Source organism: Psittacula echo (assembly GCF_963264785.1).
Source record: "Psittacula echo genome assembly, chromosome: 1".
Lineage (NCBI taxonomy): Eukaryota > Metazoa > Chordata > Aves > Psittaciformes > Psittacidae > Psittacula > Psittacula echo.
Genome location: NC_137735.1, coordinates 64,312,007 through 64,332,686, shown reverse-complemented (window position 1 = coordinate 64,332,686; position 20,680 = coordinate 64,312,007). Strand labels below are relative to the sequence as shown.

General features: G+C 35.5%; 1 protein-coding gene across 4 annotated transcripts in view; it reads right to left on the bottom strand.

Annotated features, from left to right (window-relative positions):
- The window catches only part of LRBA (LPS responsive beige-like anchor protein), a gene marked incomplete at its 5' end in the record, with an annotated part of 401,371 nt that overhangs the window by 47,706 nt on the left and 332,985 nt on the right, over positions 1 to 20,680 (bottom strand). For all 4 annotated transcript variants that reach the window (XM_080629345.1, XM_080629347.1, XM_080629346.1 and 1 more), the window contains one exon: positions 11,340 to 11,507. In XM_080629345.1, the coding sequence (XP_080485471.1) occupies positions 11,340 to 11,507 (168 nt within the window). The remainder of the gene's footprint in view (positions 1 to 11,339; positions 11,508 to 20,680) is intronic.

Sequence of the window (20,680 nt, the reverse complement as noted above, 5' to 3'; positions counted from 1 at the left end):
GGCATGTGTTCTCACATTGCTGAATCCCTCTGGAGCATACAACCATTTAGATTATTGTAGGCAGAAATATTTAGGAAATTCGCACAACTAGTTTCACATCTATTAAAGGCACTATCTAACTGGAAAGGAATAATCTTTGTTTGAAAGATATCTTTAGTTCCACAAACTCTCATCTGTGAAAGCATTCTGCCTACCACAAAGTAAAAGATAACATCATTCAACATTTTGTTTCGCTTCTTCTCAAATATCTCAGTGAAATAGCCTTCTTCCTGTTAATCCTCTACTAAAACAAAACTTTGGTAAGGTCAGAATTGTTCCAGATGCTTTTCAACAAGAAGTAATAAAATGAAACAAGGGTACTAACTCTTTTCAATAATCCACACCATATAGATCTCAAATAATACTTATATGACAAACATGGTGGTTTGAATGTTAATTAAAGTATGAAAGCCATCAGAAAATTTCACAAGTTAGCATTTATCCGATTACCACAATAACCTGGATAATCTCCTCTTTTCTTGTAGGGTAGGAAGGGGAGAAAGGGAATAGGGAAGTAAATTCAAAGAGGAAGAGTAAAAAAACTGAAAACTTGGCTTAGATATAATGTAGTCTCTGGCCACTGCTAAGTATGGATATTTTCAGTCTCTGAACTTACCATTTAATCTAACTGTGAAGAAAGTTAATTCAACAGTATGCAGTACCCACCAAATACGGCTGTAAATTTTTTGGGAAGGAGGGTGATGGGGAGGTTGAACATATGGATGCACTTAAGGTAAAAACAGATGTTTGTTACTTTTCTTTGCAGCAACACTCAGAAACTAAGTCAAAATTGCTTTTTTTTTTCATGTTTATGTCTGAAAGAACTATAAAATTAAATATGAGGGAGGGTGGGTGGAGGGGAAACTGCAGTGAGTGTCACAAAGAAAGAATGAAACGTCTTTAGTTTTGAACTCAGATTCTGAAATGAAGGCCCATATAGCTAAAAGGCAAGACATACACCATTTAATTCTAGATTTAAAGACTCTTAAAGAGACTAGCTCAGAGTTGCTTTCATCATGCCTGCTCAGACACAAATACCTGAGAAGTCTAACGGCAGGGCATATCCATGTTAAAATACACGCCTCTGTCTGAACACACAACCTACAACCTCACCATTTGTTACAAAGAGGCTACTTTCAGTCAATGTGCCTTTACAGATCTACACTAAAATATTTGCAGTTATTTCTCAAATCTGTAAGTTTTAATTGCCAAACATTTGAAAAGCCAGGTGAAATAACATCATGCATTGCAATTATTCTTCCAGCATACATGTTAGGGACAGAAAATGTTTTGGGTTCATCCTCCATGTTTCTACCCAGTATTTATGTCCAGAAAATAAGAGCCCTTGCAAAAATAATTACTTTGGCTCTCTGCCGTTCCTACCTCACTTTTCAATATTCAAAAAGGTTTACACACATGTTCCTCAGTGATTTCTATTGGCTTGAGCAATATGCAATTATGATTACTTGCTTTCCCTTTCCTTCCACCCAGATGTTGCTTTACAGCACCAGAGAACACAGACTATTTGACAGGTTTCCCCTCAGAAAGCCATTCAAAAGAAGTTGAATGGCTTAGCAGCCAACTGACTAGCTCCTTTCCCCATGGGACAGTGATTAAAATCAAGCTCTGATAACAAGTGATCACAAAACCTCTTCTGACCAGATAGTCACAGTCCTATGGTAAGATTCTTAGTTAAATTCCTCACGGACTACAGAAACACAGATAACACTAGCTGGAGAACAAGCAGGATTCATAACAATTAGATAAAATTGCTGGAAACAGGCTAAAGATTATAGAATAGAAACAGAGAAGCTCTTTGTAGTACCATCTCCCCTGGTTTCATAACAATCCCTGGTAGATCAAGATTGTGAAAAATGGGCAAAATGCTTTTCTGACACAGGCAATGTATATGCTTGCTGACTGTACAACTGCCCTAGGGATATTGCACTACACTTGATCCAGGGAAAAAATAGAGTGCTCAAATGTTAGTATCGTAAATTCACACGCTTTCAGCCATTGAAATAAGATGAGCAACCTAATTTCTTCATGCTAAACCAGAAAAATCCTTCTCTTATTTCAGCTTCACAAATCAACCCTTTTATACTGAATCATTTAATTATTTTTTTTTATCATTGCTCTATTCACTTAATGTACTGGTTTAAACAAAATTACCTACATTAGCTTTGAAATCTAATAAATCACAAGGAAGGGAACAAGGAGAGAAGAAAGGCTAAAGAAAAGATCAAGAGTTACATACTGTTCTCTAGGTATCATTAAACATGACCAAAAATGCTTGTGATATGCCCTATGTTAACTAAGCAGAGTGTAAAAGATGCCTGTTGCAGCCCACTAATGCAGTTAGAACTTCAACTCCAGCAACACAGGTTTACAGGTTCAGAGCTGAAGCGGGGCAGAAATACTGTCAACAACCTGCAGGGAGGGGGAGGGGGACATCATTAGAGTACACTAGCACGTTGGTATGAAATAAAAAGTGCATAACTTTTGCTTGCTGTGGTGCATTAGGGATATATGTAACAAAACTGAGTATGCCTCATTATACAAAACAACATAAAAAAGTATAAATGAAAGCCATCACATATAAATGAAACAAGGTTTTTTTTCTTCCTTCCTTATAGCTTTTTTGCAAGAAACACATCTGTTGTATAATATCCAACCTCCTTTCCCCCTTAACTTCAGTTCCTTCTGTCTGTTCAAAATACCACAGCTGTCTGTTTGGAAGTTGCTTACTAGTCTAACCACTTGTTACTTATTAAGTCCAAACCACTAAAGATACCTGGAGGGGGGGGGGGAAGTTACCCTACACAAGTTTTTTTTTCTCAAAGCTATTTGCGATTCAATGTATGAATCACTGAAAGTGTAGAAGGGCGCACAGCATAGGACACCTCCCACCACACCTTTAAAAACAAAGACACTAAACCAGCCCTTAAACTACATTAAGAAATTTTCTGTGAGAATAAATTAAAATTAAGCCTTTTTGTCCAGACAAATCAGTATGACAATTACGTGGCAGTCATTAAAGTAAAACAGGAAGTAATCACAGCTTGTGAGAATACAAAGAGATCCCCCTCAGGGCTATGCAAGTTACTCCAATCTGAATATATACATTCCAGGCATATTGGACAGAGGCATAGCATTGGCCTGGCTGCAATCTCCAGTTCATGCAGCTGTCTGTCTACTGCAGTGTAATCCCAGCTGCCAATCTGAAAGAAACCAGTTAGTCAGAGCAGACACAACCAACAGAAACAAATGTCACTCAATAACGTTCAGAGGCACTGGGTTCATGGATAATTTCAAACAGTATCTCTATCTGGAGCACTGATGTGCTCATTCAAAACACCTAAATCTTTGGCTACTGGAAAGAAGCAGATAAAAAAACTAGAACTAGAAAAACAGGTCTGGTAGTACTTCAAAGAGACTGACAAAATAAAAAGGGAAAAGAATCCAAAAAGAAAGTTAAGATGAATTTACAGACCTGCAAATAAAACTGGATTCAGTACAAGCAAAATCCTAAGCAGCTCTATTTTAAAAAATATAACTATATAAAAATGTTTACAAAAATATAACAAATGTTTTATCTGAGCACCACAACCAAAACTGCTTCATGTCTCTCTCCTTTGTGGCAGTTGAAGGTTTTAACAGAACAGCTCATTGCTTTCATTTAAAATCAGTAATTAACACATAGAAAGTAGTGGCACTCCTCTGTGCAATAACTTGAAACTACGCCGATTTCTGACATTATTCATTCACTTCTCTAAACAGCTAAACCTAACCTTCAAAACTTGCTACCTGCACATAGTCTACTTCCTACTTAGCCCACTCCAGTTTTTTTCATACAAAACTTTTTCCTCCAGAAAAAAGGAATCTATTCCAATCTGTTCGCATTCCATGGAATTTCTTTAACTTTGATGCCAACTCTATTTATTAAATAAAAAAGCTTCATTAAAATAAACCATTTTGATCTGAAGGAAGTTAATAAACTGATGTAAAAATCCAACATTTAAAGGTCTTTAAACTGTTTTGTGTGATCATCTTTCAGAATCTGTAACAATTGTGAAAAAGAAACAACCCATTTGGCTAAACTACGAAATATATTTATTTAAGTAATAAGTACTACTTGCAAGATCAAACTTTCTGTTTTCAAACTATGGGTACAATATTATCTCAGAGTTTTCTACTGCAATGTATGGAATTCTTGTTATCATTTACTAAAATGTAACATTTAAGTGAGACTTTAGTTTTGGACACTGTTTGAGGAAAAGCACCTTCAGCTTGATCACATGCTTTCTCACTCAAGTAGCAGCTCTTGTTCAAATATAACTAATAACTAATATAATGCAGTTTGGTAAGTAAATAACACACCAGCTGCAAACACAGTGGGAGCACTGATGAGCTGGACACCCTAGGCTGCAACAAGAACAGAATGAAAACACTCCGATCAAAAATTTTCAGTTTCCCAGTTACTGTGAAAGTCAACACAGATATAGCTTGGACTGCATAGAGCCTGCAAATAATCAAATCATGCTGATGACAAAAAGAGTAATGAAATTTTTGTATCCTGTTCACTTTCATGTTTGATTCAAGGCTAAATGAATTTCGGTATGTTAACTGTAGCTATTATACACTAGTAGATCTTATCCTTTAAACATACAGAAGAGAAAAAAGTAGTTAAAAAATTGAAATACTTTTTACTAAAAAAAAGTTATTTTTGAAGGATTATGAACATCACTTTCTTCCATCCCTTGTTTACCTTTTGATTACTATTTCTTATTTAATGCTGGCCAACAAATATGTCAGCTATCTAAGACTGACCAGCCAGGCACAAATGAAAATGTAAAGAGCTCAGGGGGTCTCAAGGCCTCTCTGGCTCTGATAGAACCACAAGACAGGTCAAGCAGGAAGAGGTGAGGTAACTGACTGCACTGGAAATTTCTATCCTTTGAATTTCAATCAAGGGCTAAGGAAAAAAAGCACTCGGAGCTGAAGAACTAATATACATGAGTTACCTCCTTCCAGAAAGCTTTACGGCTTCCAGCCACAGCAATTGCTTTATTCTTAATTTTTTTTAAATCCTTATACATCAGGCATCTCAGTCCTGCTTTTATTAACTCTAAAATATCACTCTTTTTCCTGCTGGATACAGAGGCAGAAGCACCAGATGAAATTAGAATATATTCTGTAACAAAGGACAAAAGAGAACATCCAGGACAAATATTTTTCCAGATTGAAACCTAGATGAATACTTTTATGTCTAAGTGCTGTAGTAAATACAGTTAAAATAAATTTAAGACAAAGGGCAATAAACCCTCTATTCAATGTCAGATTCTGGGCTGAATGGAATCAAAGGAGTGTCATACCTCCCAGATATCACAGCAAACACTTGCTTATGCTCATTTTGCCTGTTTACTCCCATCATTACAGACAAGTCACAGTGTCAGCTGTCTGAATTAACAGGTAAATGATACAAACTGGTGGCAGGAATTGTCTTCTGTTATTTTAGTGCTCCTTTTACCAAAAAAAAAAAAAAAAAAAAAAGACTTCACCTTTTTGTGAATGAGTCCCGACACTCAGACAAGCTGGTTTCATGCAGCAGTGGTACCTGCCCACTCACACAGCATCAGAGGCCCTGTTTTCATTACACAATCCTGCTCTGCACAGGATTCACACAACTTCAGAGGGAAAGACCAGGGCACGGGACTGGCTGCACTTGACAAGTCCACCTCTTCTCAGCTCCGAAATCAGTATGCTTCCTTTGAATACAGGCTTCTTAATTCTGGTTCCATATAACGGTATTTTATTACAAATTTGCAATTAAAACTAGACTGATTCTTAACATTTACTTGGCCTTTCACACTGTTCCTGTGCTGTATAACGTCAAGCATGCCATCTGTGCAACACACTTCTGGCCAGAGATGATTCAAAGATTGTTTCTGCAGAACTTTGAATTTTGCCTGATGAATTCATTACTTACTGAATTCAGCACATCTAAATTTACTGCTCTCTGACAGTATTTTCTAATCACTTTATCCTACTTTTTAAAGCTTGCTGCAGCCACAACAAAGACTGTTGCCCAACCTGCTAAAAACAGACTGATCATTTTCCCAACTATTTAGTAAATGTTAACTATGCTACAAATACAAGTCATGTTTATACTTTGTGAAAGATTCACTGTTGTCAGAGTTCTCCAGCTGAGTTAGAGCTGAAATATGCTATTAACTCCCACCATGAACACAGCTAAAAGACAGGCCAAAAATGCTGTCTCTGGGATATCAGATCTGCTACTGCTGTTATGAAACTGGGGTCATGTAAACTAAACATCCTTGTAACTTCTTTTGGAAAGCACAGAAGTCTCTCAAACTGTAAATATTTAAAAATAAAATTAGACTCATAAGAGATAGGTCTAAGATGCGTAAAACTTACCAAAAGATATTAATCTCAGGCAACATTTAAAAGCTATTATCCATAAATAATTTATCCCATATGCCTTAAAACTGAAAATAAAGGAATTATTTCATCTTTTTATATAATCAGAAGTGGCACATTTAAATAACATGCCAAATGCTATGTCCAAGCTGATTCTTCACAATTTTTGAAGTTTCAGTTCATATGGAAATAAGATACCAAGCGTAGAAATAAAGGTGCCGATAGGATGCAGAAAACTGTGCTTCCTAACATTAAACAGATTACCTTCCTGTAACAAAAAAGAATCTTTTCGTCAAAGGAAAATCTATGAAACAACTGAATCATCTACAGCTAAAAGCAAATCACTTAATGAAAGCATGCGGGGTATTAATTGGATGGGACTTATTCTCACCTTTTTTGAACTATTGTTGCAAATGTAAAAATCATCACTCTTCCTTAATTGCTAATTCGTATCAGATTATATTTTTAAGATTATTTAAATAGTATGGTTAGGTGTTTTTTGATAAGTGTTCTACAAAATTTAGTACGATCCCTGGGCTCAGGGGTTCCTGTAGTAAATCGATGACATGTTCTTCAAGCACTATTTTGCTTTTCCACTATTAACATCATCTCTTTTCTTTATGCTTAACCAGTGTTCATGCTAGCTACATAGGGATATCACTGGAGACATGGACTTGTAATTAGGAATTCTGTGTGCAGCCCAAATTCACGATCAACCTTTGTTACACTATGCCAGAGACAAGAAGAATTTCCAGTCTTCTGACCAAGACACTAATGGAATACTCACCATTCAGTCCAAAAGATACAAAATATTTTCTATGGATTGTGCTTCACCCCTTAATCAGTTGCTTGTCTGAATGACTTGGGTCTAACTCTACTACTATTTTTTTTGCCATCCTTGGGCAGCAAGGCATGTAAAAAGAGAGCAGAATTTCTGATAAAAATGTGCTGTGAATTCTCTCCAGAATGGCTGGATGACATTTATCTGTGCTACAGTGACTTCCTGCCTATTCCATACAGGCAACAAAAAACCCGTTCCACAGCAGATCTTGCGCTTTGGAGTTCCATAGATCAAAACATGGTGTCCAAGAACAAGTCAACAGAAGGTAGTCATACAGCATCCCTCTGCTGGCAAATTTTGTATTTTCCACCATAAAGAGATGTGATATTTACTGCTTGTCAGCTGAACAGCAACTTCTCCCTGCACTTGTAACCTCCTTCAGCAAGATACACAAGAAAGAATCAGAGTCAGTGATCATGCTGCTAAAATGGCTCGAGAAAAAAGAAGAGGATAAAGGAATCGTGTCTGCAGGATGAGTAGTACACAGATATGCCAGCAGATATACTGGATCTCTTGCCTGGCTTCTCCTGGTTACAGTTCCCTTCCCCCACTGACTGTGACTCAAACCCTTCTCTCTTGATCTACTTCCCTCCCCCTGAGATTTGCCTTTGAATTATGCAAGCTTTGCACTCCCCAGGGTTTATCTGCCAAAAGGTAGCATGTGGCCCATGGCTTGCATTTTAGTTTAAAATTTTCTATTATAGCAGTCAGATCCTTTCAAAATACTTTACTTCCTTTATTCCCATAGGCAGAAAGAATGGCAGGAAAAAATTGTTCACAGCAGTACAAGAGGATGTAAAAGTTCTACATTTTCAGTTAAAAAAAAAAAAAAAGGTGGAATATGGTTTTAATCAAGTAGTTTTCCTTCCTAGACGAGTGCTTCCTTCTTGTAATATATATAACCTGACTGCCTATAAAAATAAAGGTGCCAGTTGGAGCCATTTAGGAGACCTAAGGAAATTCTGCATTAACCTACACTCCTCCCCTCCTCAGTTCCTTCCACTATTATTCTGTGTGTGGCCTCTCCTGATGAGCTAGTCGCCAATACCCATACTTATATCTGTGAAGATACTTCACAAACACATGTATCATAGGCTTCTCATTACTGATGTGGTCCAGGCTTACTATAGACTGACTATGTAGAGAAATTACCATGGTTTAAGCACATGCTATTATTTCCGTAGGATACCTAAAAGACTCTGTAACTTGCAACTCTTAGAGCAAACAGAAACTTCTCCATTTCATGCTTGCAAATAAAAATATTCTGTCTGCTACAACTGTTAAGATTTAAAGATCCAAATCCTGAAACTCATCAAAAGGAGAAAGTCAAAAGCATCCTTTTTGAAAACAAAAAATCCAGAGTAAAATCTCTGGTTTAATAGTTGCCTCATAAATGGACACTAAATCTGAGGTGTCATGCCTGCCTAAACATACTGTTAATTGTTCAGATCAGAAATTCATTTGGCCTCTAACCAGGAATTTGGTGGAAGAAATATTTTCTAGCAAGCTGACTGAAGAGAAAAATGAATGCTGATTGAAGCTGCTCAGCAGTACAGAACGTTAGCACAGGTCCTCAGGGAAATGGATTAGTAAGCAGGAAGAAGGTGAGGCTGTCAAAGGTGCATGATAAATTCATTTAGCACACAGATATAGAATGATTATGCACATAGATGTACACACAAACAGATTTTTTATTACTTTCATCTCTACTCATAAGTAAAAACAGAATAACGCACCACTGGTGATGACAGCCATTAAATCTCTGCACTATCAATATCACACCAGAGCTGATTCTGTGTATCATTTCAAATTACATATACACATTTACATAATAAAAAAATGCTTTAAAACATACATGTAAATAGCAAGGGATACTACTAAACAGGAATCTTTTTAATGTTTTGCTGACCTGCATAAAAATACTAAACAAAAACATTCCATTGGACCAATCTTCAAGTAACTCAGAATGAAAATGCTGCAAGATAACCATTCATCCTGCTGCCTGCATTCATCAGCATGTACTTTTGACACCATCAGTAGTGTTTTGAAATGCTGTTGCTGCTAAGCTACTCCATTATTATGAACTTAACAAGACTGTTATTCTCTCTCTCCTGTTTTCATTTTTATATGCCACTCAGTTGAGGTGGCACAGAATAACCCAAAATACGAAACTTTGTACTGAAGTACAGTAAACCCATGACAAAATTCAAAAAATTTGGTACCAAATATATTTATATATTTATAGAAGTACGAAGTGAATGCTTCTCAAACTGAGATGATCCACACTTCCAGACAGATTTGTAACTTCCCTGGTCTTAAATTACTTTTTTTTAAGCTATGACACAAGTAGAACCTATCACAGTTAAACTGATAATACGACTGTTCCAGAAAAATTTAAAACTACATAAAAATTGTGTGCGGCAGACCACTATTTTGATTAATATTACTTCAATTATTAGATTCATAAATGATGGTTCATTTAATATAAAAATTAAGAACACATTACACACAATGTCCAGTCTATTTTTCAATCTCATACTTAAACCTAGCACTTCAAGAGTCTAGAAAATACTCTTACAAAGTAAGAGTATTTCCATGTCAGCGTACAGAAGACAAACATTATCAATTAAATAAAAATATGACAGGGTGAAAATCCAGTGCCGTTGGCTCAATAACTGTTTCAAACCCAGATGATGACATTTTTTTCTTAAAGCCAAGTGTTCCAGTATTTCTTTTCTTAGCTCAATGAAATGTATTATGTACTTATGTGCAATCTCTGTATTTTAGCTCAAAGTGGACCAAGATGCAGTCTGCAGACTGATGGCAATCCATATAATGACCTCATCCAGCCATCACTTTTGGTACTTAAGCCAGTCCTTGTATGCCCCTACATGCCCTATATACCGCCTAAACCCTTCCACTGCACCCACAAGCCAGTCACAAACCACTGTGTTGCTACAATGTGACTTCTTATCCAGAGAATGTCAAAGTGACACAGTTAGATGGCCTGTAGCTACAGAGAAAATACCGTTACATGAAATAATACTTGTCCACTTCTCAGAACATTTTTCACTAAACAACAATTAAAAAAACCTTTCAATTAAGATTAGCCTCAATCTACAGTGAACTTGAAACCTAATATTTGTAAGCAGAAATGATGTCTTCAATCTTGTTTTCATTCAGTTCACACATATATTCCCTGTTAGTATACATCTACTCACCCTTTTAAATAAAATTGTTGATAGCATACATATTACTTTATTCTCAGGAACTCAGGGTATTTTATAATAAAGATCCAGTTACATTTATTCTATACTTAATATACTTACAGCTATGCTTGACACCAATGCTTGGCTGAACAGAAGACATAAAACCTATACAAGGTCTATTTTAATCACCCACCCCAACCTGCCCTTTATTTTTAAACATCTGATTAGATGGAGGAGGAAGGAGTCTTTAAGCCCACAATATCCTAAGGGATGCTTTAACAACTAGATTTTCTGAATAGTACAGAGTCTGAGTGAGACTACTGATCCTTCCAATGTTTGAATATTTACTTTTGCATATGAAAAATACAGTACAAATTATTAATTTGATAGCAAACCAAATAAAAATAACAGAAGCTACACCACTATGGTTTTTGATGTGTACTACATATGCAGGATTGCATTAAAAGAGAATTGTTAAAACTATAAACTAAATTCAAAAGTGCAAGCCAAATAAAAAAAATTACTGTCCTCAGCAACTGAAGCAACCCTTGAACATTTATTTTTATACTGGCATCCACTTTGTGCTGAATCCAGGTGCACAAAGTTTAAGAACAACTTGCATACTTGTTCTCCTAATTTTGCATGCTGTGACAACCGGTTCAGGCACCTTGCAGTTGACTGGCCTGCAGCCAAACCACAAGAGAACGCAAAGATTTGAACATTCAGCCTTGAACATGGAGTCTTTACACTTTCAATACTGAAGTGGTTAACAAAGATTTTTGTTTCATATATCTAAAGTACAAACTTACCTCTCTTAATATGGAATCCGTTATTGAACTCAAGTTAACAGCTCCTTCATAAGTCAAATAGTAGAATACATTCAGGGACCTAACAGCCTCTGGCCCTTGCTGTTTGTAGCCAAAAATCAGATCAATCCACTGGTGAAGCTGGCAAGAAACAAACTCACTTTCTAATGCCTGTGAAAAAAAAAAAGACAGAAAATACACAAACATGAGTTTCCCAGTCAGTCATCATTTAGTCATTACTAAGTAGCAGCATTTTTTAACACCATACAAAAATCTCAACAGGTCTACATACAGAACCGTTAACAGTATGTTAGACATTTTACCAAAAATAAGGTCGGCCCTGTGATAGATGCCAGTCTCATGCCCTATTCTACTTCCCACTGATCAGATGACCTTGCTTTTAAAACTTTAATAGTGGGAATAAGAAAAAAAAACAGTAAATGGAAAGCATTTATACATTTATGGACAGCTGGCATGTTTTTATAAACTTTCAAGATGTAATAGTGCTTTTCTGTGTGATCTGCACAGTGAACAATAACAGCATGATAATCTGATTCTGACAGAGAGATCGATGGACTTGGGGAAACTGAACTAACTAGGAATGTTAGGGTACAAATTATTTAACAAGTTGGAGTATCAAATTGCTATTACTTCTATGTATGTCTTGTATATACGTCTTATACAGACATACACAGAAGCAGTACTATGCTGAATGATTAAGCCACTTTTCTGAAGATACTGTCCAGTTACAATCCAATTCCGAAGACAAAGCATCCAAACAATAATGAATCTCTCATAATGCTATTAGATACAGTACAAATGCATTAAAAGACAACCTAAAAATCATTGTCATCTAACGAGTTAATTCATCTCGACTGAGTCATTACCAGGATTTGATTCCACTGCTTTATACAGAGGGTTCAATATATTCTTATTTGAACGAGCAAGCAAAACAACATAACAAAGTCAGATATTCTCTTCACCTAAGGAAACAAATGGCATTTTCCTTGTAAAGGAAATTCCTAATTTTGAGCAGAGGAAGTTAAAATTAATCTGAAAACCAAGGAAATCACTCTGCAATTTGCACACTAAAATGATGGGTTTGTTTCATTAACCGATGCCTGAAAACAACATTTAAATTGACACATAAAAACAGCAATTGTCTTAATTTGTGTGGTGCACTCCACACAAAAGCCCTAAATATGTTCAAATTAGAGCAAGCTGCTTGATTGTCACTGCAGTCTCATGTCATATTAATGCATGACAAACATTAAACCATACACTTAAATGGCAATTTATATCATTTAAATGTTTACTGCCACACCAGATCATCACTCATTTAAATGTGACTTTCTGACAGCTAATTTCAGTTACTTTTCCTCGATTCACTTAATTAGAACTTTCAATCAAGAAAAGACCTGTATATATCTTTGACATCATATCATTCTTTTTTTATTATTATTTTTATTAGGATACTGAATTGCTGAAAGCATTCTTTAAAATGAATTACCACACAATATAGTATCCCTTTGGTTTGTCATATGGAAATACCTTACAATATATATGCTTAGACAGGATTTTTTCTTTCTTACTTTTATCTTTTTTTTTTATCTTTTTGAATTAAAAAACCCCAACATTTAGACACAGGCACACAATTAAAACTATAAAAAACCACAAGCAGGCCAATTAAAAATTAATGATTTCAAAATTGTTTAATAAGATAAAACCAGTCAGGAGTCTCATGAGTGTCCATAATACTACAATGTGCAGCCATAAAATTCTACAGGGCTCAGCAAATGACAATCATAGGAATTAATTTTCTTTCTATGCTTCTATAAAAAAATTAACCCTGGAATATGCTTACTGTTATCATTATAACTATTTAATGACAGGAAAAATAGCATTAAGGACTTGTGATTATACATATGAATATAGTGTGTGTGGAGGTGGTTCATATTTCCCTTTTCTTCAAAAGCTAGATTTGTAATGGGCCAGATTACCCTCACACAGGTTTTGGACACGAATAACTAAAGGAATATCACTCTGCAATTCTTCTCAGATTAACAGTATATCTAAACATGACTTTTTCTTAAAAAAGTAAAACTAAAACACACCTTTTGCCTTTTCATGAAATGTTTGGGAGCCATCCCAAATTTACTTCTCATTTTCAAGTTTAAAATTATTTTACACTTGTAATTTATACAGATTCAAAAGTAGGTATTTTTTTTTCCCATATTAGGCCATTTTAAATCTTACTCCTTATTTGCCAAATCACAGATAAAAGCACTAAACAAAAAATTACTACAGTCAGCATCAATACCCAGGCCCCTGAAGGACACTCCAAATATAGCACACAAATTCAAAGACTAATAAGCTTCTCTGGCATTTCAAGTTCACAGTTAAGCTCTTGGTTGGAGGGAAATGCTTATGCTATGGCAGAATCAATGGAGGAACAATAGTTAACAGTCTGTATAAAGATTAAAAAATCAAGTAGGCTTCCCAGGAGAACTCCACAATGTACCAGGACACATGATACACTTTATAGCTGCACTTGGCATATACTATTTAAGTATGGGTTCTCCTTAAAAATACAAAACAAAACAAAACAAACAAAAAAACCCAAACAAAATCAAGCCAAACGTCTGAGAACTTGGAAAGTTCCAATTTGCGTAACTATCTAGTCCTTAAAAGGAGGGCTTTAAAAAATATTTAAAAATGTTACTCTTAGCATTTACCTCTGGCAAAACTAAGCCAAGGGTATGGAATGCTAAGCATTTAGGATTACTTAAGTATGCAGGACAGCCAGTGTTCATTAAGGCTCAAGTTAAATACGGCATGCAGCGGTGGGATACTAACATCCTTCCCATGCTGCTCTTAAAGCAAACCAATCAATTGGTAGCACTCCCACATCAGACCAAGTACATCATTTACTGAGTGCTCTGAGGAAAATGTGCAAAACAAGAAAAATCCTCTAACATGTCCAGTGTAATACAGTTATATTCAATCCTATTGAGTTATTGTAGAACAAATCAGTGACTAATGCCCAATTGTTAAAGGATCAAACAAGACCATGAAAAGACTGTCACATGAAGCCACACACAAATTGTCAATTCTGTCCACAGGGACTCATATTAACTTTGACAAACTGTCTTGGGGCTGATATCTGTTTCTTTAATGAGATCTATTAGGCAGAGACTAAAACACTTGAGATATGCTAAAAAGTACAGTATACAGATGTCAAACACAAACACCTATTAGTAACTTTCATTTCTCCATTCCCAAGGTAGAAATGCTTCAGACATATCAACAAACAGAAGCTTTGATCTTATACATGCAAATTTTATTAATAAATACTTTTCAAAAGCACAATTTGATGTCACTAAATATGTGCAATCAAAACTACTTTTTCACAAATGACTTTGAAATTCATTATTTTATGTACATCTTTTTCTGCTCCGTTTTCTGAAAGCAATGAATGGAGATTAATTTAGTGCTTGCAACCAAAGACTACTATCAGTCTAATACTACTACAAATGATTTAGTAAAACATGGTCAGAATGACAAAACCATAAAATCAGCAGGTTCGGATAGATTTTTTCTTTTTCTAGTATAAATAATCTAACCATTTATTATAATATATTTTCACAAACAATATTATACCCTTGGAATCAAGGTTTGCATCTTTAAAGTGACTAGTATTGGCTTTTTCCCTCTACTTTTCTTTCTGGTTTAGATTATGCAATGGCATATCTCATATGAAATGACGTCTATTAAAAATGAATATATACTGGGCTTGAGATTAGGATATTCCAATGCTGAAACCAAATGAGAAGATTAACTGCATTTCTTTTCACCAGCATAGGTATTTATTCATAACCAAGCTATTCAGAAACAGACCACAGACTTGTTTGCCTTATTCCTATGCTGATTAAAGCAAAGTAATCTTGGAAGCACAGCATAAAGCATGCATGTAACTCTGAAAGACATAAAAGAAATCCAACCTATACAAAATGTGGTTTATATAGTTAAAATGAAGCAGAAACTTGGATGAGAAACCGAAATTGCTCCTCATACATGAATAATCTTTCCTGTTCACTCAATTAAAAAAAATAAAATAAAACAAAATCCAGAAACCCTAGGAATACACTACAACGGCAAGTAAGGAATTACAAATCTCAAATACAAATAATTGCCTATTACTTTTAATGGCCTAAATATTTTAATTCCTCTTTGAAGTCAGGAATTTCCTTTGAAACAGTAAAAATAATTGAGTCTCCTTTTTTTAAGCTCCATTTGAAAAATATTTATGTATGAACAGAAAAGCATGAATTAAGTTTTCACACATTTTTAGCACAAACACAATTTTGAGGTAGAAAATATTCTTTTTGCACATAACAAAGCACACATATAACTGCAGGACCAAGTAGCTACTTTAAAGTAAGCACATAGCCTGGCTTGCAAGTATGTGTATGCACATACATGAAAAAAAAAAAAACCCAAACCAGCAAACCCAAACAACTGGAATTATGTTTGCATGTGCAGACTTTCAGACACAAGTTGGTAATGCTGCCTTAACGTTGATATATGACCTTTGTAAGTTACAATGAAGAAGGCTGGTTTTTTCAGCCTAATTAGAACTGTTTCAAATTTTCCTGCTAAATATATGATAGAAAGTCCTTTCAACTTTTTTTTTTTTATTCTAGAGTTTCTTTCCATGTCAACCTTGTTCCAATCAAAATATGGTTTGAATTAAATTATTTTGATTCAATATGTGGATCACATTTCACTTCCAAGATTTAAAGTCCGAAAAGGAAAAGTTTAGGCTGCTCAAACAAAGCAAAAGCAGCCACTTTGTGGAAAGCTATTCACATTTACCAAGACTGACAAATTGTTTGTGTGCACCATTAGGTCTAGTTTCTGCAATAGTTGCCAGATTTCCTGTCCTCCTAATAACATATTAACTCTTCAAGTGCTGGCTTTATCTTTTGTGCTTTCTCAGTAACCACTAGTATTTAAAAGCAAATTACCAAACACACTTTCACCAGCAACGCTATTTGATCACATGGGTAGACATCGCAGGGAAAAAAAAGTATGAAAAGCTACTAGAAAGTTATTGAACTCAAGCCTGCCTTGAAGGTATCAGGAGAAAGAGGAAGAGGCCAGAAGACATACTAAGGAGAAAACTTCAAGTTCTGCATGAGGTAACACAAATTTCAAAAGGATGAAACAGGCATCAAAAATGCTTGCGTGGTTGCGGATTTCTAACTTGCTAATTAACTGTTCCAAGTAAATGCATGTAGTCTTATTTAATGTCTTTTTAATGTGTTTTAAACATGAAATACTTCAGAAAGTGAGCAATTACTTTACAGCTGACATTGTAAGAACCATCTAATTTTTCCTTCTTTTTTTCCTCTAATGTGTGAGTTCCAGAAGTGTGTTGCCAATGCATTCTACATTACTTTTATAACCAAAGCTAGCATTTTACTTTTTTTTCTCTACTCGGTTACCAACACCAGGATAAAATGGAAAAATAACTCTGGAAAATATAATCTTAATAAAAAGATTTAACTCAGATGCTTTACTGAGGACAACTGATCTTATAGAACAAAGGGTATCAACAATCTGAGAAGCTCAGACCTAGGAGACCTCTGGAAGATAAACTTCCCTTCTTCTGCTCCTCCTACTTCTCTGTATTTAACAATAAGGTACTAAGTAACAACAAAATATAGTAATAGCGTAACTTAATGAAATTTTGTGGCATAAGCAGCATGTAAACAAAGAAAAATATTTTGCAATTTAATGACTCAAACTCCTACCTGAATTTATGTAATTACTGACAAAATAAGAACAAATTAGTGGCATGTTTAGCTAAAAATCTTGAGCACTTTTCCATCGTTTGGTGATTCCTATATTCAGTCTACAACTGTTATTTTGAAGTTTAAATGGACAAGTCAGACAGCTGTTATGTATTTTATAAAATGAAAGCTACATTTCCTTTGAAATTTGGCTTTAATCTCAACTGAAATGTCTATCATTAGGTGCCAGGAATAAAAGATTTAGATTAATATGAAAACTTGCCTTGGAGTGTTCTTAGTTACTCTTTTCATGAAGGGAGTGATCACCCTTAAACAATATTTCTTATATCCATGATGATATGAGCATATCCATGATGATCTGCAAACTTGAGAGCACTATTTTAAGGCAAAACTGCTACAACTTACCATCAACAGTATATAGATAAACATAAAAATGTTGCATTTTTGTCATTAAGTTTCAATGTTTACACATCTACCTTGGATGCCAATGGTGAAAACGTTTACACAGATGTTTATCTTTACTCTTGTGAGCAATTCCACAGCCTTCATAGCATTCATAACAACTTAGAAAGGTGAAGTAAAGCATTCTGGCGTGCAGGATCTCCAAAGTTACCCATCAGGAGAAGGCATAATCATATGGCTGTGAGAACATTTGGAGAGCTAGACTTAAAACCACAAACTTCTGAAGATGACACTATAATGTAGAGAAACTGAAACCAGGTTAAATAAAGCCAACACGGGTCCCAAACCAGTGTACTTACAATGTCACACACTGAGTAAGGGCTGATTTGTCCACAAGGCAAGTAATTGGTATATCCCTTTCTTTGAGCATGCAAACCGGTGCTCAAGAGTTAATGAACTATAAATTCACATGTTGGCTTACCTCATTTATTCACATATTCCATTGGTCATGGTTGTGATAATACTAACCGCCCTACTGAAAAATAAGAGTGGGTATCACTCTCTCAGCCAACTGACTCCATAAACCAACAGATGCTTTCTGAAAAGCATATCAAGGAAGGCCCCTTCCTAGTTGTTTGATTTCATCTCAGCCAGAGGTAGAAAAGATATAGAAGAATTGCGATAGGAACAAAAAATTATCAGGACGTCTTTATTAAATTTCCCTACATGAAAAATAATATATAAAAGCCATAATTAATTACAGTTGTGGAATCACACAAATGGCTATCATTATGCATAAGTATGGTAATACTGATGTATGTAGCTTGCATTCATCTGTTCCTAGAGATACACAAAAAATCTAACCACGACCAGCTAGACCATAACCATTTATTACTACAAATGTGGCTAAAGGCAAGTATTCTTAACACTAGGAGGTGTTGCTGATTTCTCCACCATTTCCACTTCACTCCGTCCCTGCACTTTTTTTCCACATTTAAAATGTCTACTACATTGTCAGAAGATTCTCTCCTCCAGAAGAGTCAACAACATCTCAAGGCCAAGACTGTGAATGAAAATCCCTTTGAAAATCCTCACACACAGCACCAAAAGGAGGCAGGAAGCTCCCTTCTCCTTGAAATTCAGTAATTCCTCTTCCAGTTCCTCCAGCACTTGTTTGCATGCAGACTGACAGCCTGGATCTGGAACCTATTACCCATGGAAACACAGGCTGTTAACCACACAGCTGACAGCTGGCCCAGTCAAATTAGCCTAAATGAAGTTCTATGTTAAAGAAAAAAAAACAAACAACAATACACCAAACACCAAAATCCACAAGATACGACTGTATTTCACAATGCAGTGTTGTGTTCTAATTCAGCTGACCAAGCAGCGAAGCTGTGCTGCCAAGCTAACGTGTCTTTCCTCTCAGAAGGTTAATGCAGGTATACTGCTTCTAACACTTCAGCTAACTTGAATACTTCAAGCCAAGGGAAGTGATATCTCCTTGAGCCTTGTCAACATGATCACAGTTGCTTCTGAATGTCAAGTATTAGCCAAAGACAAACTGAAAAGTCAGAGTATTACACCCTTCCGAAAGGGCATTTGTCACAGTAAACAGTGATTCACCTTTTTATGTTTCAGATTCTTTCCCATTAAGAGAGAGGTGCAAAATACGCACTACAAAACTTTAAGCCATGTAAAATTTGCTTGCCTTTGAGGCTGAACAAGCTTATTCACTGAAGCTAGAAACAGGTCAAACACAGAAATTTAGGAAAGTGTTATGATTTGAGTACACGTAGCCAGTCACAGGGGTTTAGCTTACTTACCCTAAATGAATACAGAGCTAGCATAATAGTAATGCAATATATAGTGAAACTTAGTGAATACAGTGAAGCTCATGAAGTTTTAGAACATCTGAAACATGAAGTTGCATGAGCATGTTTATGTGAACACAGACGAAACTACACTTGAAACGGCTTTCCTGTTAAGTATTAGGCTCAGTACAACCGTTCCATTTAATCCTTAAATTAAAGTTTAAGCCTATGTATACCATCTGGTTAATGACAGTACAATACACTTCAAACTGGGAGAAACTAGTGGTTTTTTTTAACATATTTTACATCTAAACTGCTCATACATTTCTTCCTTCTGATTTACTCTGTAAGCCCTAGAAGTCAACTGTTGCTTTATTTTTGCACTCTGTTTCAACAGCTTGCAGCATTTATGCTGTGCTTTGATGTGTCAGTTGTATATGCAATTCACAAGAACTGTGATGATCAACAAGTATTAGTATGCATGTAACAGGAGACAGAAATGGTTGCAAACACATGGTCTTCAAATCACTGCAAACAGCACAAGCGAACATCTTAGAAGAGTTGTAGAGACTAATCTAATTTGTCTTTGAAGCCATTTCTGGGGGGAAAAAAAATCTAGAAAAATTTGTTTAAGATTAGGAAACGGTATGACAAAAGGTCAAGGAATTTAAAATTTAAAACACAGTTCAGATGCAAGTCAGGCAGACAAGTAACTTCAATCTTTTTGACTTGTCTACTTATTCACAGAATAAGAAGCATTCAAGAGCTTTTGGAGAACAGAACAAAAGATTTACAAAGGCAGTTACGGTACCACATCTGAAGAAATCAAACAGTTACAAATATAGGAAACAGCACTATATCATCACGTGGCACAAATGTGTAACCCATTCGGGCTAATACATATAGATAAGTGCAGGATTTGCTTCCTTTCGATTATTATGAACAATGAAGCCTTGATTTTTTATAAAGGCATTCTGAGTGGTTGCTTAGGATGACAATACAAGGTACGTTTGGCAAGGACATCAGATTCTTTAAAGTTGGCATTTAACTGGACTGACAGAGAAGAATCATTATTTGACTTTAACAATGACAGAGAAAGGGAGAATTTGTTTATCAAGGACATTATCAGCTTCTGCATCCAGCATGTAAGAAAAAAAATCAAATCTGTGGAAGATACAATTTGGAAAATGAAATGCTTTTTGCAAATTTGCCCAAACACAGCAAGTTCTCATTTAATGTCTTGTTCTGGCATATGTGCTAGGCAAGCTATCAGGAAGTGTGAATCCAGACAAACTGGTGCTCAGGATGGTCC